We start from the raw sequence: 19,432 nt of genomic DNA, 5'->3' as shown, positions 1-19,432 counted from the left end.
CCACCCCCTTTCCTCCTCACCGGGCTTCACCTATCACCTGCTAGCTTGCAAGCTTTCCCCTCCCCCCCACCTTTTTATTCGGGTTTCTTCCCCCTCCCTCGGCTCAAAGTGTCAATTGCTTATTCCCCTCCAGAGATGCTCCCCACCCTGCTGAGTTCCTCCAGCATTTTGTGTGTGTTGCCTAGCAGCGTAGTGCTTAGCACAACGCTTCACAGTAACAGCGACCTGGGTTCAATTCCCGCTGCTGTCTGTAAGCAGTTTGTACATCCTCCCTGTGACTGCATGGGCTTCCTCACACAGTCCAAAGACCTACAGGTCGATAGGATAGTTGGTCATCGATTAGGCTAGGGTTAAATTAGTGGGTTGTTGGGTGCCGTGGGTCGAAGGTCTGCTCCGTGTTGTATCTCAATAAATAAATAAGCACAATTATGAAATAAACAAAATTCAGTATCTGAATCACGGATTCTGGCCAAGCAAAACCTCCAAGCGATAAGCTGCCGGCTGATGAATGTGCTAATTCAAGTACAGTGCAAAGTATGTGCACTGGATATTCAGCTACACATAGCTGGGGCGATGAGGCAGCAACAGCCAGACTTAAAGTCTCCAAGCAATAACATTAGAGGAAAGAGCAAACAAGAGTATAAAAAGGGCAGGGCCCGTAGAACCCAAGGAAAGGTTGCTCAAAACAGAAAGGCTGGACAGGGACAGTAGTCAGATTTGGGGGCAGCACAGTAGAGTGGTGGTTAGCACAACGCTTTACAGTACAGACGACCCGGGTTCAATTCCTGCCGCTGCCTGTAAGGAGTTTGCATGTTCTCCCTGTGACTGCGTGGGTTTCCTTCAGGTGCTCCGGTTTCCACCCACAGTCCAAAGACCTACCAGACGTTAGGTCAGTTGGTCATTGTAACTTGACCTGTGATTAGGCTGGGATTAAATCGGGGGTTGCTGGGTGGCGTGATGCAAAGGGTCTGTTCCACGCAGTATCTCAATAAAATAAATAAAATTTAATAACATTTGGCACTCAGTGCTGTAATGCTGTGATAGGAATTAGTCATTAATGGGACAGACAGTAACATTAGGCGCTTGGGAAAGAAAAGTAGGAGCCAGGACAAAAGAGGGGGGCATGCTACTTCTCAGCTCTAGGAATGCTGCTCATTTTATCCCCTCGTCTCAGCAGGAGGAAAGGAAATACGTGCCCACTCTTCATTCTTCAGAAGGTTTACAGCCACGTAATGAATTAGCCTTGCCCCATAGAGAGCTGCATACTACCCAGTCGCTCATATATAACACAACGGTCAGCGAGCCACGACACCAGGATTAAGCACAAGGTGTTAATGGTGATGGGAAATGTGGTGCCTCCCAGAACACAAGGAATGTTGGACTGAACTCCTGGCTGAGCTGCTACCAGTGGCTCTCCCGGCGTTGCTTTCTCAAAGTTTGAGCAATGTTGAGCAGTCTGCAATAAGTTCCAGGCTGTAGAAGGTCATGGACTGAATTCGGTTCCTCTTGCATAACTCAAACCATCTGCTTTGATGCTTTCTGAAGTCAAATTTCTTCAGGATGTCAACGTTTGGAAATCAAAGATGAAGTATAACTAGCAACATTTATATTAAAATAATTCATTTGAACATCCTTCCTAATCTGACTACCTCTTGCATCTATCAACGTTGCTCTCCATAAACGGGCATTAGGAAGGATGAAGAGAAATTGGAAAAACTCATGTGGACACATCACTCAGTCAGTTGAATGATGCAGGTGCAAATTAGTTCTTGCGGACCCTGTTTTATTTGTTGTTTCAAATGGGTTCCGTTTTACTTCCAATCAGGGGAAGTTAAACTTGACAGGTCTTTGTAAAAACTGTAAAACTAAGGGTCATATTTCTCCGCAGGAACTTTATCAACAGCTGCATTGTACCAAACTGCTCCCTTGTGCACAGGAGCACCTGTCAAGCTGTGAGCCCAGTGCCAAACACAATCAGATCGCAACTAGTACCAAACGGAGCTATCACGTTGAATTCCATGCATGTCCCAGTCTGATCAGCAGTACTGGTATTGAGGTGACTGAGAGAAGCCGTACCAAAGTTAGCCGAGCTGATGTAATTCAAATATGGTTTTAATTAAAAGATCCCAATCAAAACATTACATTTTTGTTTCCTTTTCCAATGATGGTTGCCTGCTGCGGATTTCCAGGAGTCCTCTTTCAATTCCCAACTCTTTATTGGTTTCAACAACAAGGCAATGTGGAGTTCCACTTTCCACATGCCTAAGTTGTTCTTTTTCCCTGTCTCTCTGTCATTATACAGCACTGGCAAAAGGTAGCACAGTCAAACTCAAACAACTTTCAGTGCAGATCAAATAGCCATGATCTTCGGTGTTTATTAAATGCTTCTCAACGAGTTCTCCCGGCCCACATAGCTGGCCACTGTAATTTTGTACTAATTGTACTATTTGACAGGTTTTCACTGAGTTTTTCTGTCAGGTTTTTGAAAACTGGTTATTAATTCTTCAGTAAAAGTCGAAGAGACAAAATTCCTTCTTGCTACAGATTGAAAAGTCTAGATTTGGACATGCTTATCATCCTCCCCCGTCAAAGGCTTCCAGAGGGGAGTCTAAAAGTTAAGTAACTGATTTTGAGTCTTGTGTAGTTTCAACACACAGTTTGATTCAGCTTGAGTAAAACTCCCTAGTTATCAATTCTATTCCTCTAGAATTAAACCTCAGTCTTGGCTTGCTTGTTCTATGGCCTTGCTAACCTTTCTTTTAATATGCTGTTTCATTCCAGACGAGAAGATAAAACAAGCTGTATGAAACAAGAAAACAAATCTGTATCTGACAGTACCAATCACAAGCATAAACATATGGTTGGATGAAGCCAGTTTGTTGATTTGAGGATGCCTTGCCCACTAACCGCATTCTGATCTCCCTCGCTCCATGCATAGAAACAAGGACTCGACAGCTCATGTTCTCACTGTTATTTCTTTACTTTTTTATTACTACACAAATTGTCTTTTGCACATTGCTTGTCACTCTTTATTATGTACGGCTTTTCATAAATTCTATAGTATTTCTTTATTTTCCTGTGAATTCCTGCAGGTAAATGATTCTCAAGGTAGTATATGATGACATATACATAATTTGGTAAGTTTACTTTGAACTTTTGAACTTTGGAATTCCTGGCAGGGTTTAAATCTAATCCAATCTCAGTCCAATTCCCACTCTGGATGATTGAAAATGATGAAAGAATGCTTAATTGGCTCATCAGACGAAATGAGTTTATAGCAGATTGCAAAAGAGAGGAGAAAGTCTCTGCTGAAGCCGGAGCAAATGATTAGAAGAACAGGCAACATCTATAACATCTTCGTGGGAAAAAAAAAGACAAAATCTTTCCAAGCCTGGCTACATCTCCATTTTTGGGACATAACATTTATGGGAAAGAGAGGTTTGCCTTGGTAAGAGAGGTTTGAGCCCTCCTCCTACCACAGTATGTGTGGAAAAATTTCTCCCAGACTGCTGTTGTATCGCATGTTCTGAACCTACTAAAATGAATTTGAATAGGAAGTTTGTCTGCTAAGGTTTCATATACAAGCTTGCCTTTTTTAAAATCAGAACCATCCCTGTTTAATTTACAGTGGTCTGCGGTACTTCTGTTCTCTAAGATTTGGCACAAGTTCCTCCACTGATGAAGCAGTAACATCTCTTTTGCATTTGATGATATGTTCACCCGACAGCAGCAGAAGGCTCCTCTTTGACAATAGTGCTCCTATTGTGAGCCAGCTCAGTAGAGATAGGATGCCTGTCCCAGCATGGTGGATTTCCACGGGCTCTTCTTTGACAGTAGAACTCCTACTGGGAGACAGCTCTGTATAGACAGGAAGCTTGTTCCAACGAGGTGGATTTCCACGGGCTTCTTCCACATCCACTTCCGGTGAGAACAGAAAACTCATAATTTCCCGGCTGGAGCTCACAGGTTTTAGTGTTCAGGCACGTTTTCACTGGGGCGAATAGATATTAGGAAGGATATCCCTCCATAGAGAGCACTATTGACATGAACTATCTGATTTCACAGGGTTTAAAAAAAACACAAAATGCTTGGGGCAGAGAGAACTTAACGATGAATGAAAGAACGTGTTGAAAACATTGTACCCCCTAAAGACGCTAATGTATATGAACATATGCATTATATGTGTATCATAGATATGAGAGGCATGATAGTGTAGCACTCAGTGCAACACTTGACAGTGCCAGCGACCAGGGTTCACTTCCAGCCACTGCCCATAAGGAGTTTGTACATTCTCACTGTGATCCCAGGGGAGGCACCCAGCTCATCCTCGGACGGTGTTGGCCGTCGATGCAACCAACGCATCTCAGTGTATGTTTCGATATGCGTGCCAAATTACGGTTATCTAGTTACCAAGGCGCAGACCTTGGAAACGGAGAAACGAGCGATAGTGCATTATGCAGTTGGTTTCTTTAAGACCAGAGGTGTCATACAGTGAAGAGGACTGGAAACCACTCCGTTTGTTGATTTTTGTGACAACAGGATTTCATTCAAGGCTGAAAGTGGCTATGTGACATTGGGTATTAGGTAGTGTAGTTCATTGCCTGGAACACCACGGGTTGCTTGACTATTACGATAAATCTTAATGATGTAATTGGACACAGCAAGGTAGATGGAGTTGGCTACTAGCCATTTCCTCATGCAAGCCAGAGTGGCTGCTGACAGTTACTAAAAGTGGCCAAGAAATGCTATTTATATCAGCTGCTGGTACATTTTTAACTTGTGTTTGCACTCTCGGAACTCGTGGATCTGCAGCACTTCAACACCCTGCGGCTTTTTGGAGCCCAGAGGATTTGGTTAGTCTAACAGTAATGTATCTTCAGAGTAATCTGACACATAAAGTGCATTAAATTTCCAATGCCTTACCCCCACACATCCACATACTTGGGCCGCTGCCATTATGCATCATTGAGAAGGTAGGCCATGAAAGCTAAAACACCACAAATCCCACCATTAAGAAGCAGCTTGTCAGAAAACGTCTATCAGCTTTCGAAGAATTTGTTCAGCATTTGATTTTGGACGCTACAGGTGTAATTTTTTCAGCTCACTATTGATGTCTGGAGCAGTTCTACTATATTTTGTTTTATAAATGGAAAAGCTAAACAGCTCTGTCTTATCTTACTCCAGTAGACAAAGGGGGGCCACGGTTGCACAGCGGCGAGTGTGACGCTATTACAGCTCAGGACCTCAGAGTTGGCGTCTTCTGTAAGAGAGTTTGTACTCTATATTCTTCCTGTGTGTGCATGTTTTTTCTCCGGGTGCCCCAGTTTTCACCCACGGTCCAAAGATCTACTGTACAATAGTTCACTAGATCCACGTAATATCAGAGAAATGTATACAATGTACACCCTGAAATTCTTTTTCTTCACAGACATCCACAAAAAAAAAAGAGCGGCCCAAAGAATGAGTGATAGTTAAAACGTTTGAACCCCAAAGCCCCCCCTTACTCCTCCCCATGCACAAGCAGTAGTCAAAGCAACAGCCTTCCCCCACCCCTACCCACTTCCGCAATAAACCAAGCATGCTATAGCAAGGCCCCAGTAGAAGGTTAATTGGTCATTGTAAATTGCCTGGTGGTTAGACTACGGTTAAATAGGTGGGTTGCTAGGCAGTCTGGCTCGTTGGACTGGAAGGGCTGTTCCGCGCTATATTATCTTTAAATAAGTAATTAAAAAATAAGTGAAAAAGGGATCTTAAGAAGACCTGAAGGTGCAGGAAATGGGAAATGAGTGAGAACGTCAAGGATCAGAGGTAACAGTAGGTCAGAAAGCAAAGACAAGTGCAAAAGGACTTCTAAAAATAAAGCACAATAGGCAACTATTCAAATATCAATGAAACTCGGTGTTCAATAGTTTGCAGATTGTACAAAATAAAAGAATGGTACTGGAGCAAATAAGTAAGGAACTAGAGACAATAGGAACATATTTACTTGACAAAAAAGTACAAGGCTGCTGAGTAATTTATACAATAAAAATGGAAACAAAGGATTGCAGTAACAGGTCCTATGCTGTGATAAATAATGAGAGTTTAAAAAAAATTTATCACAAACTAGTTAAAAATATAATGGATTGAGGCTGATCAAGCTAATGGGAGCATGATACAGTTCACATTACTTTATATGGATGCTGGAATGAAAATATGTAAAGTAGGTGAAATAAAGGAAAGAATAATAATCTGCTGGGAGATTTTAATTGTAACAAATAAAGTGGGAGGAAGGGCAAGTGAAAAGGGGCCAGGGAAAGGTTTAGTATCTGTAAAACTTCCTTTTCACCAACTCCACGAAAACTCCAACAAGTGAAAGAACTGCTGGATCTGGTTTGGAAAATAAATCAGAAGAGAGCATCCATGAAATAGTGATCTCAAGATAATACTTTATATGACATTGAGAAAGATTCAAAGGAGTCAAAGGCCAATGTGATGAGTCAGTAGAAAAAGACTTTAAAAGGATGAGATTATGTACCTATAGGATTTAAAAATGGACAGACTGACAAATAAACAGAAGTGGAGCCATTTTAAGTAGTATTCAAGGGAATTCCGCAAAATCAGATAAATAAAGAAACATTGAAACTGATACGAGAGTGCAAACATATTGGGAAAAGTTTTAAAAAAAACTGAAAACATAAAATCAGTGCGAAATAATGAAAAACATAAATATAATTTTTTCTGCTGAAGCCGTTGAAACAGAATAAAGTATCAGTAAAGGAATAGGGAATGTTTCAGTAGGGTTACAGATACACAAGTAGCTCCATTGAAATAATGAAAAGATTTAAAAGCTACTTTAGCTAACCAAGGAGATGGATGGAGGGGAAATATGCCCAGCAAAATTAAGACAGAAAAGGGGAGATAACTAAACACAGTAAAACAGAGTGGATAAAGCCTCTAGTACAGACAGATGTATCTATACACAAAACAAAAGGAATAGCAGAGATACTATGGCACTGAGATAAAAGTATTTGAAAGCATTAGTTTTGGAGATCTGGCAAGTGAGCTAGAACAAGACAGGGATGGATTTCTTTATATTAGTGGTGGGAAAGATGATTGAATCTTTATTCAAACGACAAAATAAAAAATAAAGTTCTAAAATATTGAAAAAAATCTCATGGAAAGGTTATGCTTAACTCCCTTTATTGTAATCTTTGATGGAGGGCAGCAATGAAGAGATAATAGTGATGTAGTAAATCTGATCTACCTTTGGAATTTCAGAAAAGAAAATAGATCCTAATGCTGTTTATGTGGCAATGGTGAGGGAAACAGAAGATAGTTTGATCTTAATATATATCTAGCAGATAAGTAATCATCTCCCAGAACAAAAGAGATTCTGCAGATGCTGGAAATCCAGGGTAACACATAAAAGATGACGGAGGAATGCAGCAGGTCAGGCAGCATCTATGGAGGGGAATAAACAGTTGAAGTTTCGGGCCGAGATTCTTCATCTCAATTGGAAATCAGATAACCACACACAGGAACATGTAATACTTGGAAAGGATGAAAAGTGGTGTTCTACGGGATTACTGTGTCTCATTATTTACATGATAGAGAGATTTACATATCCGGTCTCACGAATCAAAATATTGCAGATGACACCATATTGGGAGCGACAGTTCATTTGAAGGACTGTGTACTTGATGGACCATCTATAACGCTGAGATTAATTTTCCTGCGGGCATACTCAATAAATTCAATAACTATAATAGAATCAATGAAAAAATGCACCAACCGGGTGCACTTGCTATGATTTCCACGACGTGTAGAGCTTCAAGTTGTCCTTGGCACCTGTGGTGAACTACATATACCTGTCTGGACACGCCCCCCCTGCTGACTGCTCCTGTGGCTCCTCCCACGGATCCCTGTATAAAGGCGATTGGAGGCACAGCTCCTTCCTCAGTCTCCAGGATGTTGTGTGGTGGTCGCTTGTTGCTTGTGCTTTCTTCCAGCCAATAAAAGCCAACCTTAACTCACGTCTCCGAGAGTTATTGATGGTGCATCAGCACCACAGTTATTCAAGCTGGTGCAGGATTCATTCTCCGTAATAAGGCCTATCTTTACCTCACTTGTGCAGTTTAATCAGCTTCACTCCTCTGCATTGCTCTCTCCACAGTGAACCAACCAAGCAAACACTCGGTCTCCTGGGCCCTCCGTTCATGATCCCGCCTCACCAATATCATTCCCAGCCCATTCCCATCCCACTAATCGAACTCACGCCTTAACCGACCACCTTGCTGCACTCTCACCCCGTGGTGGCGCGGTAGTGCTGCGGTCAGCACAACGCTTTACAGTATCGGCGACCCGGGTTCAATTCCCGATGCTGCCTGTAAGGAGTTTGCATGATCTCTCTGTGACCGCGTGGGTTTCCTCTCAGAGTCCACTGGTAGGTTAATTGGTCATTGTAAATTGTCCTGCGATTAAGCTGGGGTTAAATTGGGGGGTTGCTGGGTGCTGCAGGCCTACTCTGCGCTGAAAATCAACGAATAAATAAATAAATAACATAGTCCAAGGATGTGCTGGGACCAGCCCACAAGTATCACCAACTCCTTAACACTAACCCTAACTGCACATCGTTGGAATGTGGAAGGAAACCAGAGCACCCAGAGGAAATGCATGCGGGGGCAGACACACAAACATCGGTGATAATCTAACGCCTATCGGTGATCGTGGCAACGTAGAGCAACTGCACTAACTGCTATACTATTGTGCTGCCTGTGTATTCAAATGACAACTGGTTAATCTGATTATTAGCAATCCATACTTGAAGAAAGACAAATAACGCCCTTCAGCAAAGTACGGTATAAGAACACTCCCACATAGTCCAGTATTATTTTTATTAGGAGACGTTGAAGGGACAATACTGAAACTTAAATTGAATAAGTATCAGAAAAAATTTATAAAAATTGCATTGGCAGTAGCCAAAAAAGTTATCGCAGTCACTTGGAAATCTGATTTATATTTAACTATGGATTGTTGGAATAATGAAAGACATAGTTGTATTTCACTTGAAAAAATTACATATCATCTAAGAAATGAATATGATATATTTTTGAAAATTTGGCTCCCATACTTACAAAAGATAGGATTAAACCCATAGGTCCTTTGAAGATAAAATTATAAAGTAATTGGGGAAAGTAAAAATAAATATTAAAATTATTTTGAACTCCATGGAGCATGTGGGGATCCTCCGATATCCAGGCAATCTTTCTCTTCTTTTTTTTCTTTCTTTAGATAAGGGTTAAGGGGGGGAGGGTTAATATTATTTTTCTCACTATTTCATCATCTCTTTTATTCTTGAAATTTTCTAAAATTTAATAAATAAAAAAAAGAACTCGTGAAAATACAGAATCCCTTTCTTAAGTTAGTTACTCAAAGAACACAGATGGTCTCTAGAGCTTCTTCTTTGCATTCCCATTATTTATTATGTGATCCATACTGCAGAGCGCCAACTCCCTGTTAAAAGACACTCAAATATATTTTGATATCACCTTTATGTAGTTGGACATATATTCCACACTTGCACGATTATACACTATAACAATCACTTAGACGACTTTCCGTTTGCACTGGATCACTGGGAAAGCTGTGGAAGGAATTAAAGCAAGCAACCACAATACACGGGCAGCACAGTAGCGTAGAGGTTAGTGCAGTTGCATTACAGTGCCATGATCACCGACTAGGGTTCGATTCCCACCGCTGTCTGTAAAAAGTTTCAATGTTCTCCATGTGACTGTGTGGGTTTGTCTGCTTAATGTGATTAGTGATGATAATATGATTAATGGATTCTGATAGAACTTCCTTCCCCACTAACGAATGTTCCAATCACTAATGTTACTTTTTATCTGTAATTGGACCTGCAATAATGCATAATCACCCAAGTTCAGGCAGTTTCTGTAAATTGGAAGACTTGCATATTACAATTTTCACTCTTTTCAAAAAGCGGGCTAATGGTGCTTTATAAAATGATCTGTTATGTAAAAGGAGACATCAAGAATAAGTAATATTCAGTGGTACTTCCCAAACATAAATAAGTTTGCACATTTAATCATATCACAGCCAAGTTTAATGCTATCCATTTTCATCATCAAACTTAGACAGTGAAAAAAGATTTTCAGAATGTATATTGCAAACATTTCTCTGATATTAAATGGAACTACTGAAGATCAATATACATATGCCAATGCATCAGTAACTAGCCAAGGACAAGTTCTAGGAACTGACAGCCAGTTTAAAAAACGAATTAATGTATAAATCAATTTGCATTTTCAGTAAATGCATCACTGTAGTGCTTACCTTGCAGGACAAGCCTGTGGGTTACAGGAAGTCACTCCAGTCGTGGGCCGAGTCTTTGAATTGCAGAAAGAAAGGTTTACCTGGGCACGAAGATCACGGTAACATGCTACCCTTGTTGTCATCTGACCTAGAAAACAGAAGCACCCTTTCACTGATCTTGTTAACGTAAATTGCAAAGTGTTTCAAAGTTCACAATACTTTTTAATAACTCTCTGGTACAGTCAAAATACAGGATGTCTGTATCCAATGAAAGTTGCTGCTGTGTAGAAGCAATGACAGAACAAAGAATATTATTGCATTAAAGTATACTACACAATCCCAGGTTATTGCTGAGACAGGCACCATGAGAAGCAATCAGTCGGAAGGATTGCTGTTCAGAGTACTAAATGGTAAAGTATGAAAGTTCAGTCTTTGAGGTCCAATTTCAAGTCACATTCAAAGCAAACTGAGCCAAACAATTTTGTTCATTATGCGAAATAAGTTAACGGAAAAAGAAAATAGTAAAAACAATCAGATTCAGTATGGATCTCATAAAATACCAGCTTTGGTGTGGGTTTTCTGTGCAACTGTTGAAGTTCACCACTTGTTCCTGTAAGTTTTTCTACCTACCCCTTGTTCCAAACTACTTTATTCCACTCTCCCAGGATAAAGATGTGTGAGGGATGGATGACATTTGGACCATTATACTTCCAGACACTGTCTCAGATGTAAATTCCACAGTCATCTCATCATCTAACTGCACGCTCCAGAAACGTAACCCATCACCATCCATCCCAGTGCCCAAATCAGACCATTTGTCAGTTCAATTTCCCATTTAAGAAAAGCTCTGCTCCCATCCCCAACCCATCCCTCCCCGATTCTCTCCACTACACACCAACAACCTCTAACCAACCCATGTGTATGATATGCCTTCAGAGTGACAATAGTGCTGTGGGATGAGAGGTGGTGGAGAGGAAGAGGATGCACAACCCAAAATCCCCACTATTCAATCAAAAATAAAATCAAATCATCCATCCACACATATCCACTTGTCACACGATACCTCTACCTCCAAATCTTACTCTTTTATACAGTAATTAGATGTGTTAACTTGCAGCATTGTAATTCTCTAAACATTCAAATATTATTACATTGCACTGAACCTGCGGATGAACAAAAAAAGCTAAATCTGAAACGAAAGGGAGAAAAAAGAAAGGGGAAGGGGGAGAAAGGGGTGAAAGGGGGGTACAGGGAGGGAAGGAAGGAAGCAAGGAACTAACCCTAACCATAAATCTTTGGAATGTGGGAGGGAACCGGAGCACCCAGAGGAAACCCACGTGGTCACGGGGAGAAAGTACAAACGTTGGTACATACTCCTTACAGGAAATGGCGGGTATTGAATCCCAAATTGGTGACAGCTGTTGTTGTAAAGAGATTGTGCTACCACCTGCACTGCCGTCCCATCCCAACTTTCTTTGGGTCGAACACCGGTTAAACTTCAATTGACTTGCTCATCTCTCACTGCTCCATTATTTAGAACGTATTTACCCCAGTTTCATAGATGGGGCAAAGTAACTTACTGCAAAAAGTGTGAGATAAAAGATTGGAAAGAGAATGATTTAGTAGTCTTTACAAAGAGAATGATTTTCTAGTAGTTCTGTGCACCCACAGTATTGTACCATGCTGCGGTAAAACTACAGGAGTTCGATATTTAAAGAACAAAGTTACATTAATTATCAAATTGAATACTATGAAACGTCAAGCATCTATTTGGTAATTCACCGTGATCAGAATGCTAATTGGTGATATTATCGCTGACATTTTCTAATGAATACATCCATTGTGTCAATAACATAGCTAGTGTATTGCTCATTTTTGCAAAATATTCAGGATGAAACGAATATTTTTTATTAAAGGGCACTATCTCATGCAGTAATAAATTATGATTTATATTTACCCATATCAACATTGACAATTAAAGAGTCAATTGTACCTGAAGATATGTTACAATGATTCTCTGTGCAGAAGAGTAATATATTAGCAAGGGAAGAAGATTGTTTAACAGACAGAGGAAGAGTCAGATTAAGACCATAAAACAGCAGAGCAGAATTAAGTCAGTTGGCCCATCAAGTCTGCTCTGCCACTTTATCATGGCGGATTTATTATCCCCCCAATCCCATTTTTCTGCCTTCTCCCCTTAACCTTGATGCCCTTATTAATCAAGGATCGATCAACCCCGGCTTTAAATATACCAAATGACTTGGCCTCCATATCCATCTGATTCACCACTCCCAGGCTAAAGAAATTCATCTTCATCTCTGTTCTAAAGGGATGCCCTTTTATTCTGAGGCTGTGCCCTCTGGTCCTAGACTCCCATACTATAATCTTCTCCACATCCACTATATCTAAACCTTTCAATATTTAAAGGTTTCAATGAAATCCACCCCCCCCCCCCCCTCAGGAACTAGATTAGAAAAACAGAAATTAATTCAAATGTTATTAATTTATTTAATAAAGGCTACTTGACAATTATTGTAGCAAAATTTTTACATTTAGCTTTAGAAATTGTTGCGATCTTTACTGTGTAACAGTACATCAAAATGGACATTATGAATTATTGAGTAACGACGAAGGCTTTATAAGAAGGATTGCTTATTCCTGTTCCTACTTGTAGTGTTTTAAGTTTTTGTGAGAAAAAATAAAACCCATAGTCCTAGTATTAATCTTTTCACAAAATCTAAGCAACATAAATCATATGGTCTGATAACATTACAGCTTGTGTCTCAAATAGATTATACCAAAAATGCAATTGCTTAATTAATACTACACCACGAGGTATTTTGGATATTATGCAGGACATATAAATGAAACATTGTGCAATAAGCTAAACCACAGAAAGTAGCAACACTAATTTTTGAATATGCCTATTTTATCTTACTATAAACATCTTATTATAAAACTACAAATTGTATTCAGCCAATGCAGAAAATACTCAACTGTTCTGGCAGCATCTGAGAAGAAAGAAATGGAGTTAATGATTCTTTCTTCACAGAATTGATGAGTGTTCATTACCCTGAAACCCTAACTCTATTTCTCTTTCCACAGTTGCTGCCTGACTATTTCCTGCATTCTTTGTTTTTATTTCAGATTTCAAGCATCTGCAGCATTGGATGGTTATAAATTATATTCACATATATTGTATAACAGAAAGAAAAATAGAGAAGAGGGTAATCTAATCAATACTAGGCGGTGGTTACATGGAGGATTAAGGAGAATTAATGGGTATCTGAAAATGCTGCAAATAAGCACTTTAAGTTCTAGATCAGGCAGATTAACTTAAATCATTTCTGGAAGTATATTGTTCTGTTTACAGCAGGTATCACGATAGAACTTGAGGACAATTACAAACTGGACAGCGGAAACTTGGTTAAAACTGTTTTCAAACTGAATCAGAAATGAGTCATTTGGAGTTTTTGTATGAGTTCAATTTTACACGTTGGATATAGTAGTCCTGGTGAAATTGGTACTGCTTATCTACATTTCTAAACTGTCTTTCAAAATTTATTGAAACCATTAAAATTTAATGTAAATGGACTTTGTGTATTCCAGCTCTTTCCTGGTTAATATATACAACTTGACACTGAATATTAAACTTAAAACACCCATTGAAATTAATACAGATTAAACTTCAATTCTTTTAGGACTGCGTATTGAAGTGATTTTTTTGCACGAGTGATTTTGATTATACTTTTATTTTCAGGGCAACAGTCTAGAGACTCAACCTTATGCAGACTCTTTCCAGTTGCATTGGATAGAAGGCATCACTTCACAGTGGCGTAGAGGTTAGCAGCTAGGGGCATCAGAGTTCGGAGTTCAATTCCTGCATCCTCTGTGAGGAGTCAGTATGTCCTCCCTGTGGAATGCATGGGCTTTTCCTGGAAGATGAGTTCCTGGTAGTTGAGTTGGTCATTGTAAAATTTTCCGTGATTAGGTTAGGGTTAATTGGATTTGTCGAGGGTTGCTGGACCTACTCTGCACTGCATTGCTAAATTAATTGATCCCAATCATCCCACCTCCATCTGATCCCGATCATCCCACCTCCATCTGATCCCAATCATCCCACCTCCATCTGATCCCAATCATCCCACCTCTATCTGATCCCGATCATCCCAACTCCATCTGATCCCGATCATCTCACCTCCATCTGATCCCGATCAACCCACCTCCATCTGATCCCAATTATCCCACCTCCATCTGATCCCAATTATCCCACCTCCATCTGATCCCAATCATCCCACCTCCATCTGATCCCAATTATCCCACCTCCATCTGATCCCAATCATCCCACCTCCATCAGATCACAATCACCCTACCTCCATCTGATCACAATCACCCCACCTCCATCTGATCACAATCATCCCAATTCCATCTGATCCCAATTATCCCACCTCCATCTGATCCCAATCATCCTAACTCCATCTGATCCCAATCATCCCAATTCCATCTGATCCCAATTATCCCACCTCCATCTGATCCCAATCATCCCAACTCCATCTGATCCCAATCATCCCAACTGCATCTGATCCTAATCATCCCACTTCTCCTCACCTCCATCTGATCCCAATCATCCCACCTCACCCCACCTCCATCTGATCCCAATCATCCCACCTCCATCTGATCACAATCATCCCACCTCCATCTGATCCCAATCACCCCACCTCCATCTGATCACAATCACTCCACCTCCATCTGATCCCAATCATCCCAACTCCATCTGATCCCGATCATCCCACCTCCATCTGATCCCAATCATCCCAACTCCATCTGATCCCGATCATCCCAACTCCATCTGATCCCGATCATCCCAACTCCATCTGATCGCGATCATCTCACCTCCATCTGATCCCAAACATCTCACCTCCATCTGATCCCAATCATCCTAACTCCATCTGATCCTAATCATCCCACTTCTCCTCACCTCCATCTGATCCCAATCATCCCACCTCCATCTGATCCCAAACATCTCACCTCCATCTGATCCCAATCATCCCACCTCCATCTGATCCCAAACATCTCACCTCCATCTGATCCCAATCATCCCACCTCCATCTGATCCCAATCATCCCACCTCCATCTGATCACAATCATTCCACCTCCATCTGATCCCAATCATCCCAACTCCATTTGATCCCAATTATCCCAACTCCATCTGATCCCAATCATCCCACCTCCATCTGATCCCAATCATCCCAACTCCATCTGATCACAATCATTCCACCTCCATCTGATCTCCCAAGAAACCTGCAAGGGATCCTTTTTAAGTACTGCAGGTGGAGGGCTAGCTCTTGCTGATCAGGCTTTGTTTGCTCTGCCTGGCTCACACTGTTGCTTACAGTATATGAACTATTTTTATAGAAAAGGTCATTGTGGCTATTGTTGATATCTTAACATGAATGTCGACGTAGAATAAAATGTCTTAATGAATGAGACAAATTGAGATAGCTTTTACCCAGCTTGTTCCTTCATTGCTTGAATCTGATAAAAGATGCACATTATTGTGTATCTTCTTTGCACATCATATAGGCTGCTTATAAGGTGCACTGGACAGACACCCAGGTGCTTTTAAAGAAATCTGTGGGAGCTCCAAGGGGACTTCATGTGGTAGCCACTGACGACTAAACTGGGTCATTGTATGAGCCACACAAATATGGAAAAATAATCAAATACTGGATATGACTAGAGCCTAAAGGATTGGTTTGAAACACGGCCAAATAATACATATACAGTAGCTTTTAGGAGTCTGCTAACTTGGTAACACAACAGTCACTGCATTAATGTGCAGAGCTTAACTTGCACCTTTGGAGCAACAAAACAGTCAAGATCTATCACCTTCTGAACATGAGAAAGTCTGCCTATGTTGGAAATCCAAAGAAACACACACAAAATGCTGGAGGAACTCAACAGGTCAAGCAACATTTTGGGAAATGAAAATGTAGTTCTTGGGCTGGGACCCTTCATCAGGACTGAGAAGGAAGGGGGAAAATGCCAGAATAAAATTTGGTTGGGTGAAGGGAAGGAGGCTAGCTGGACGGTGAAGGGTGAAGCTCGGTGGGTGGGAAAGGTCATGAGATGGAGAAGAAGGTATCTGATAGACGAGGAGAGTAGATCACTGGAGAAAGGGAAGGGACAGAGGATCCAGGGGGAAGAAATAGGCAGGTGAGGAGAGGTTAAGGTCAGAGGGGGAATAGAGGAAGAGGAAGGGGTGGGGTAGATTTTTCCACCGGTAGGAGAAATTGACATTCATGCCATCAGGCTGGAGACTACCCAGACGGAATACAAGGTGCAGCTCCTCCATCTGAGGGTGGCTTCATCTTGGAACAAGAGGAGGCCGAGGACCAACGTGCTGGAAAGGGAATGAGAATGGGACTTAAAATGCTTGGCCACCAGGAAATCCCAATCTGGTGTTTTCTGTTTAATACCAGCCGGAACGAGCTACAGAAGTAACCTGGTCAAAATCTGGAAAGCGTCCTTGAAGTGAATGGGACAATATATATCACTCTTAGTAATCTTCACTCCAAAACAAGGAAAGATTATCGTTTGAACTTTCTCCTTTTAGTCATTTTGTAGTGTGGCCAGCTCAGCTTGTTTCATTTCTGATCCCTATCTCGCTACCTTTATTTCTATTTTATGTGTATTATCCTGTAATTCCTCCTCAAATGTCTTACGTCCCTTCTCTTTGACGTTTTACCCTTCACTGGATGAAAGTCTGGTTAACCATGGCAGGGAGTTGCAATATTTGACGAATAATTTTTTCTAAACCTAATGTTCATGTGGTAAGCTTGAAGTTGTAACCAATTAAATTTCAGACTGGTGATTTCAAGTAGTGAATGGATAAGTCAGAGTCCATTTGAAGCACGGTGGATGAAATGAACTGCCATGAATGCCACGAACAATACACAAACATGGAGCTCCTTATGTTTCCATCTTTAGTAGTTTTGAGTAGGTGGGTATACTGAAGGTATCAGAATACGGTCCGGCTGATCAGAATGATCTTTCTCTTCCGATCTCTCTCATTTTCTGAAAGGTTCCCGTTACCCACCATTTTGTAATCAGAATAGACAATAGACAATAGACAATAGGTGCAGGTGTAGGCCATTCGGCCCTACTAGCCAGCACCACCATTCACTATGATCATGGTTGATCATACACAATCAGTACCCGGTCCCTGCCCTCTCCCCATATCCCTTGACCCCGCTATCTATAAGAGCTCTAGCTAACTCTCTCTTGAATGCATCCAGAGACTTGGCCTCCACTGCCTTCTGGGGCAGAGCATTCCACATATCCACCACTCTCTGGGTGAAAAAGTTTTTCTGCATCTCTGTTCTAAATGGCTTACCCCTCATTCTTAAACTGTGGCCTCTAGTTCTGGACTCACCCATCAGCGGGAACATGCTTCCTGCCTCCAGCGTGTCCAATCCCTTAATAATCTTATATGTTTCAATCAGATCCCCTCTCATCCTTCTAAATTCCACTGTATACAAGCCCAGTCGCTCCAATCTTTCAACATATGACAGTCCCGCCATTCCAGGAATTAACCTTGTGAACCTACGCTGCACTCCCTCAATAGCAAGAATGTCCTTCCTCAAATTTGGAGACCAAAATTGCACACAATACTCCAGGTGGGGTCTCACCAGGGCCCTGTACAGCTGCAGAAGGACCTCTTTACTCCTATACTCAATTCCTCTTGTTATAAAGGCCAGCATGCCATTAGCTTTCTTCACTGCCTGCTGTACCTGCATGCTTGCTTTCATTGACTGATGTACAAGAACACCTAGATCTCTTTGTATTTCCCGTTTTCCTAACTTGACTCCATTTAGATAGTAATCTGCCTTCCTGTTCTTGCCACCAAAGTGGATAACCTCACAGTTATCCACATTAAACTGCATCTGCCATACATTTGCCCACTCACCCAACCTGTCCAAGTCACCCTGCATACTCATAACATCCTCCTGACATTTCACACTGCCACCCAGCTTTGTGTCATCGGCAAATTTGCTAATGGTATTTTTAATCCCTTCATCTAAATCATTAATGTATATTGTAAACAGCTGCGGTCCCAGCACCGAACCTTGCGGTACCCCATTGGTCACAGCCTGCCATTCCGAAAGGGACCCGTTAATCACTACTCTTTGTTTCCTGTCGGCCAGCCAATTTTCAGTCCATGTCAGTACTCTGCCCCCAATACCATGTGCCCTAATTTTGCCCACTAATCTCCTATGTGGGACTTTATCAAAAGCTTTCTGGAAGTCCAGGTACACTACATCCACTGGCTCTCCCTTGTCCATTTTCATAGTTACATCCTCAAAAAACTCCAGAAGATTAGTCAAGCATGTTGAGTTAAGAATCTGAGTCAAGAATTGAGTCAAGAGTCAAGAATTAGTCAAGAATCTGTTGAGGAACTGAGGAACACCACAAGCACAAACACGTTGGCACACGTGTAAACGTACAAACAGGCTTCACTGCTTGGAAAACAGAACGATCAGGTAATTATGTCACAGTTCTGCATTAAGATCATGTTATTTGCATCATTTCTTGCTCTGGCTTAACCATGATCCAGGTTTCATAATCACAGCAGAGAAGCCAAAATAACACTCAAAGCCGAGAACTGAAACAGAAAAATGCTGAAAAATCAGAACCACAATCAGGCTTAATATCAACAGCATATATTATGGAATTTACTGTTTTCTGGCAGCAGTACAATGCAATACATTATAAAAAAACTAAGAAATGTATATGAAATCAAATTAAGTAAGTAGGGTATAAGAGAACAAAGAAAGAAAAATTCTCAGCAGGTCAGGCAGCGTCTATGGCGAGAGAGAGTGTTAATGTTTTGGGTCCATGACCCCTCTTCACAATGACCTGCTGAGCTTTTCCAGCATTTTCTGTTCATGCTTAAGTTCTAGATCTGGAAATTATTTTGATTTAGGGAAACCGGCAGGTCCATTTAATGGTACTTGATCAGTTCGAGTCCTTGCTTTCTGTAGCTAAGCATTTTTTAACCTGGCTCGACAATATGAACTGTTCTCACAGTTCACATAGCAGCAATACCCCGAAACAC

At 41.1% G+C, this 19,432-nt stretch overlaps 1 protein-coding gene across 1 annotated transcript in view; it reads right to left on the bottom strand.

The window, feature by feature from the left end:
- Positions 1-19,432, bottom strand: part of adamts16 (ADAM metallopeptidase with thrombospondin type 1 motif, 16) — a 194,209-nt gene that overhangs the window by 18,171 nt on the left and 156,606 nt on the right. Inside the window, exon 18 of the mRNA XM_073024361.1 lies at positions 10,336-10,462. Within this exon, the coding sequence (XP_072880462.1) occupies positions 10,336-10,462 (127 nt within the window). The remainder of the gene's footprint in view (positions 1-10,335; positions 10,463-19,432) is intronic.

The sequence above is a fragment of the Hemitrygon akajei genome, chromosome 20 (assembly GCF_048418815.1).
Source record: "Hemitrygon akajei chromosome 20, sHemAka1.3, whole genome shotgun sequence".
Taxonomy (NCBI): domain Eukaryota; kingdom Metazoa; phylum Chordata; class Chondrichthyes; order Myliobatiformes; family Dasyatidae; genus Hemitrygon; species Hemitrygon akajei.
Note: the sequence above shows the minus strand (reverse complement) of the source record. Positions and strands in the feature narration are given on the sequence as shown.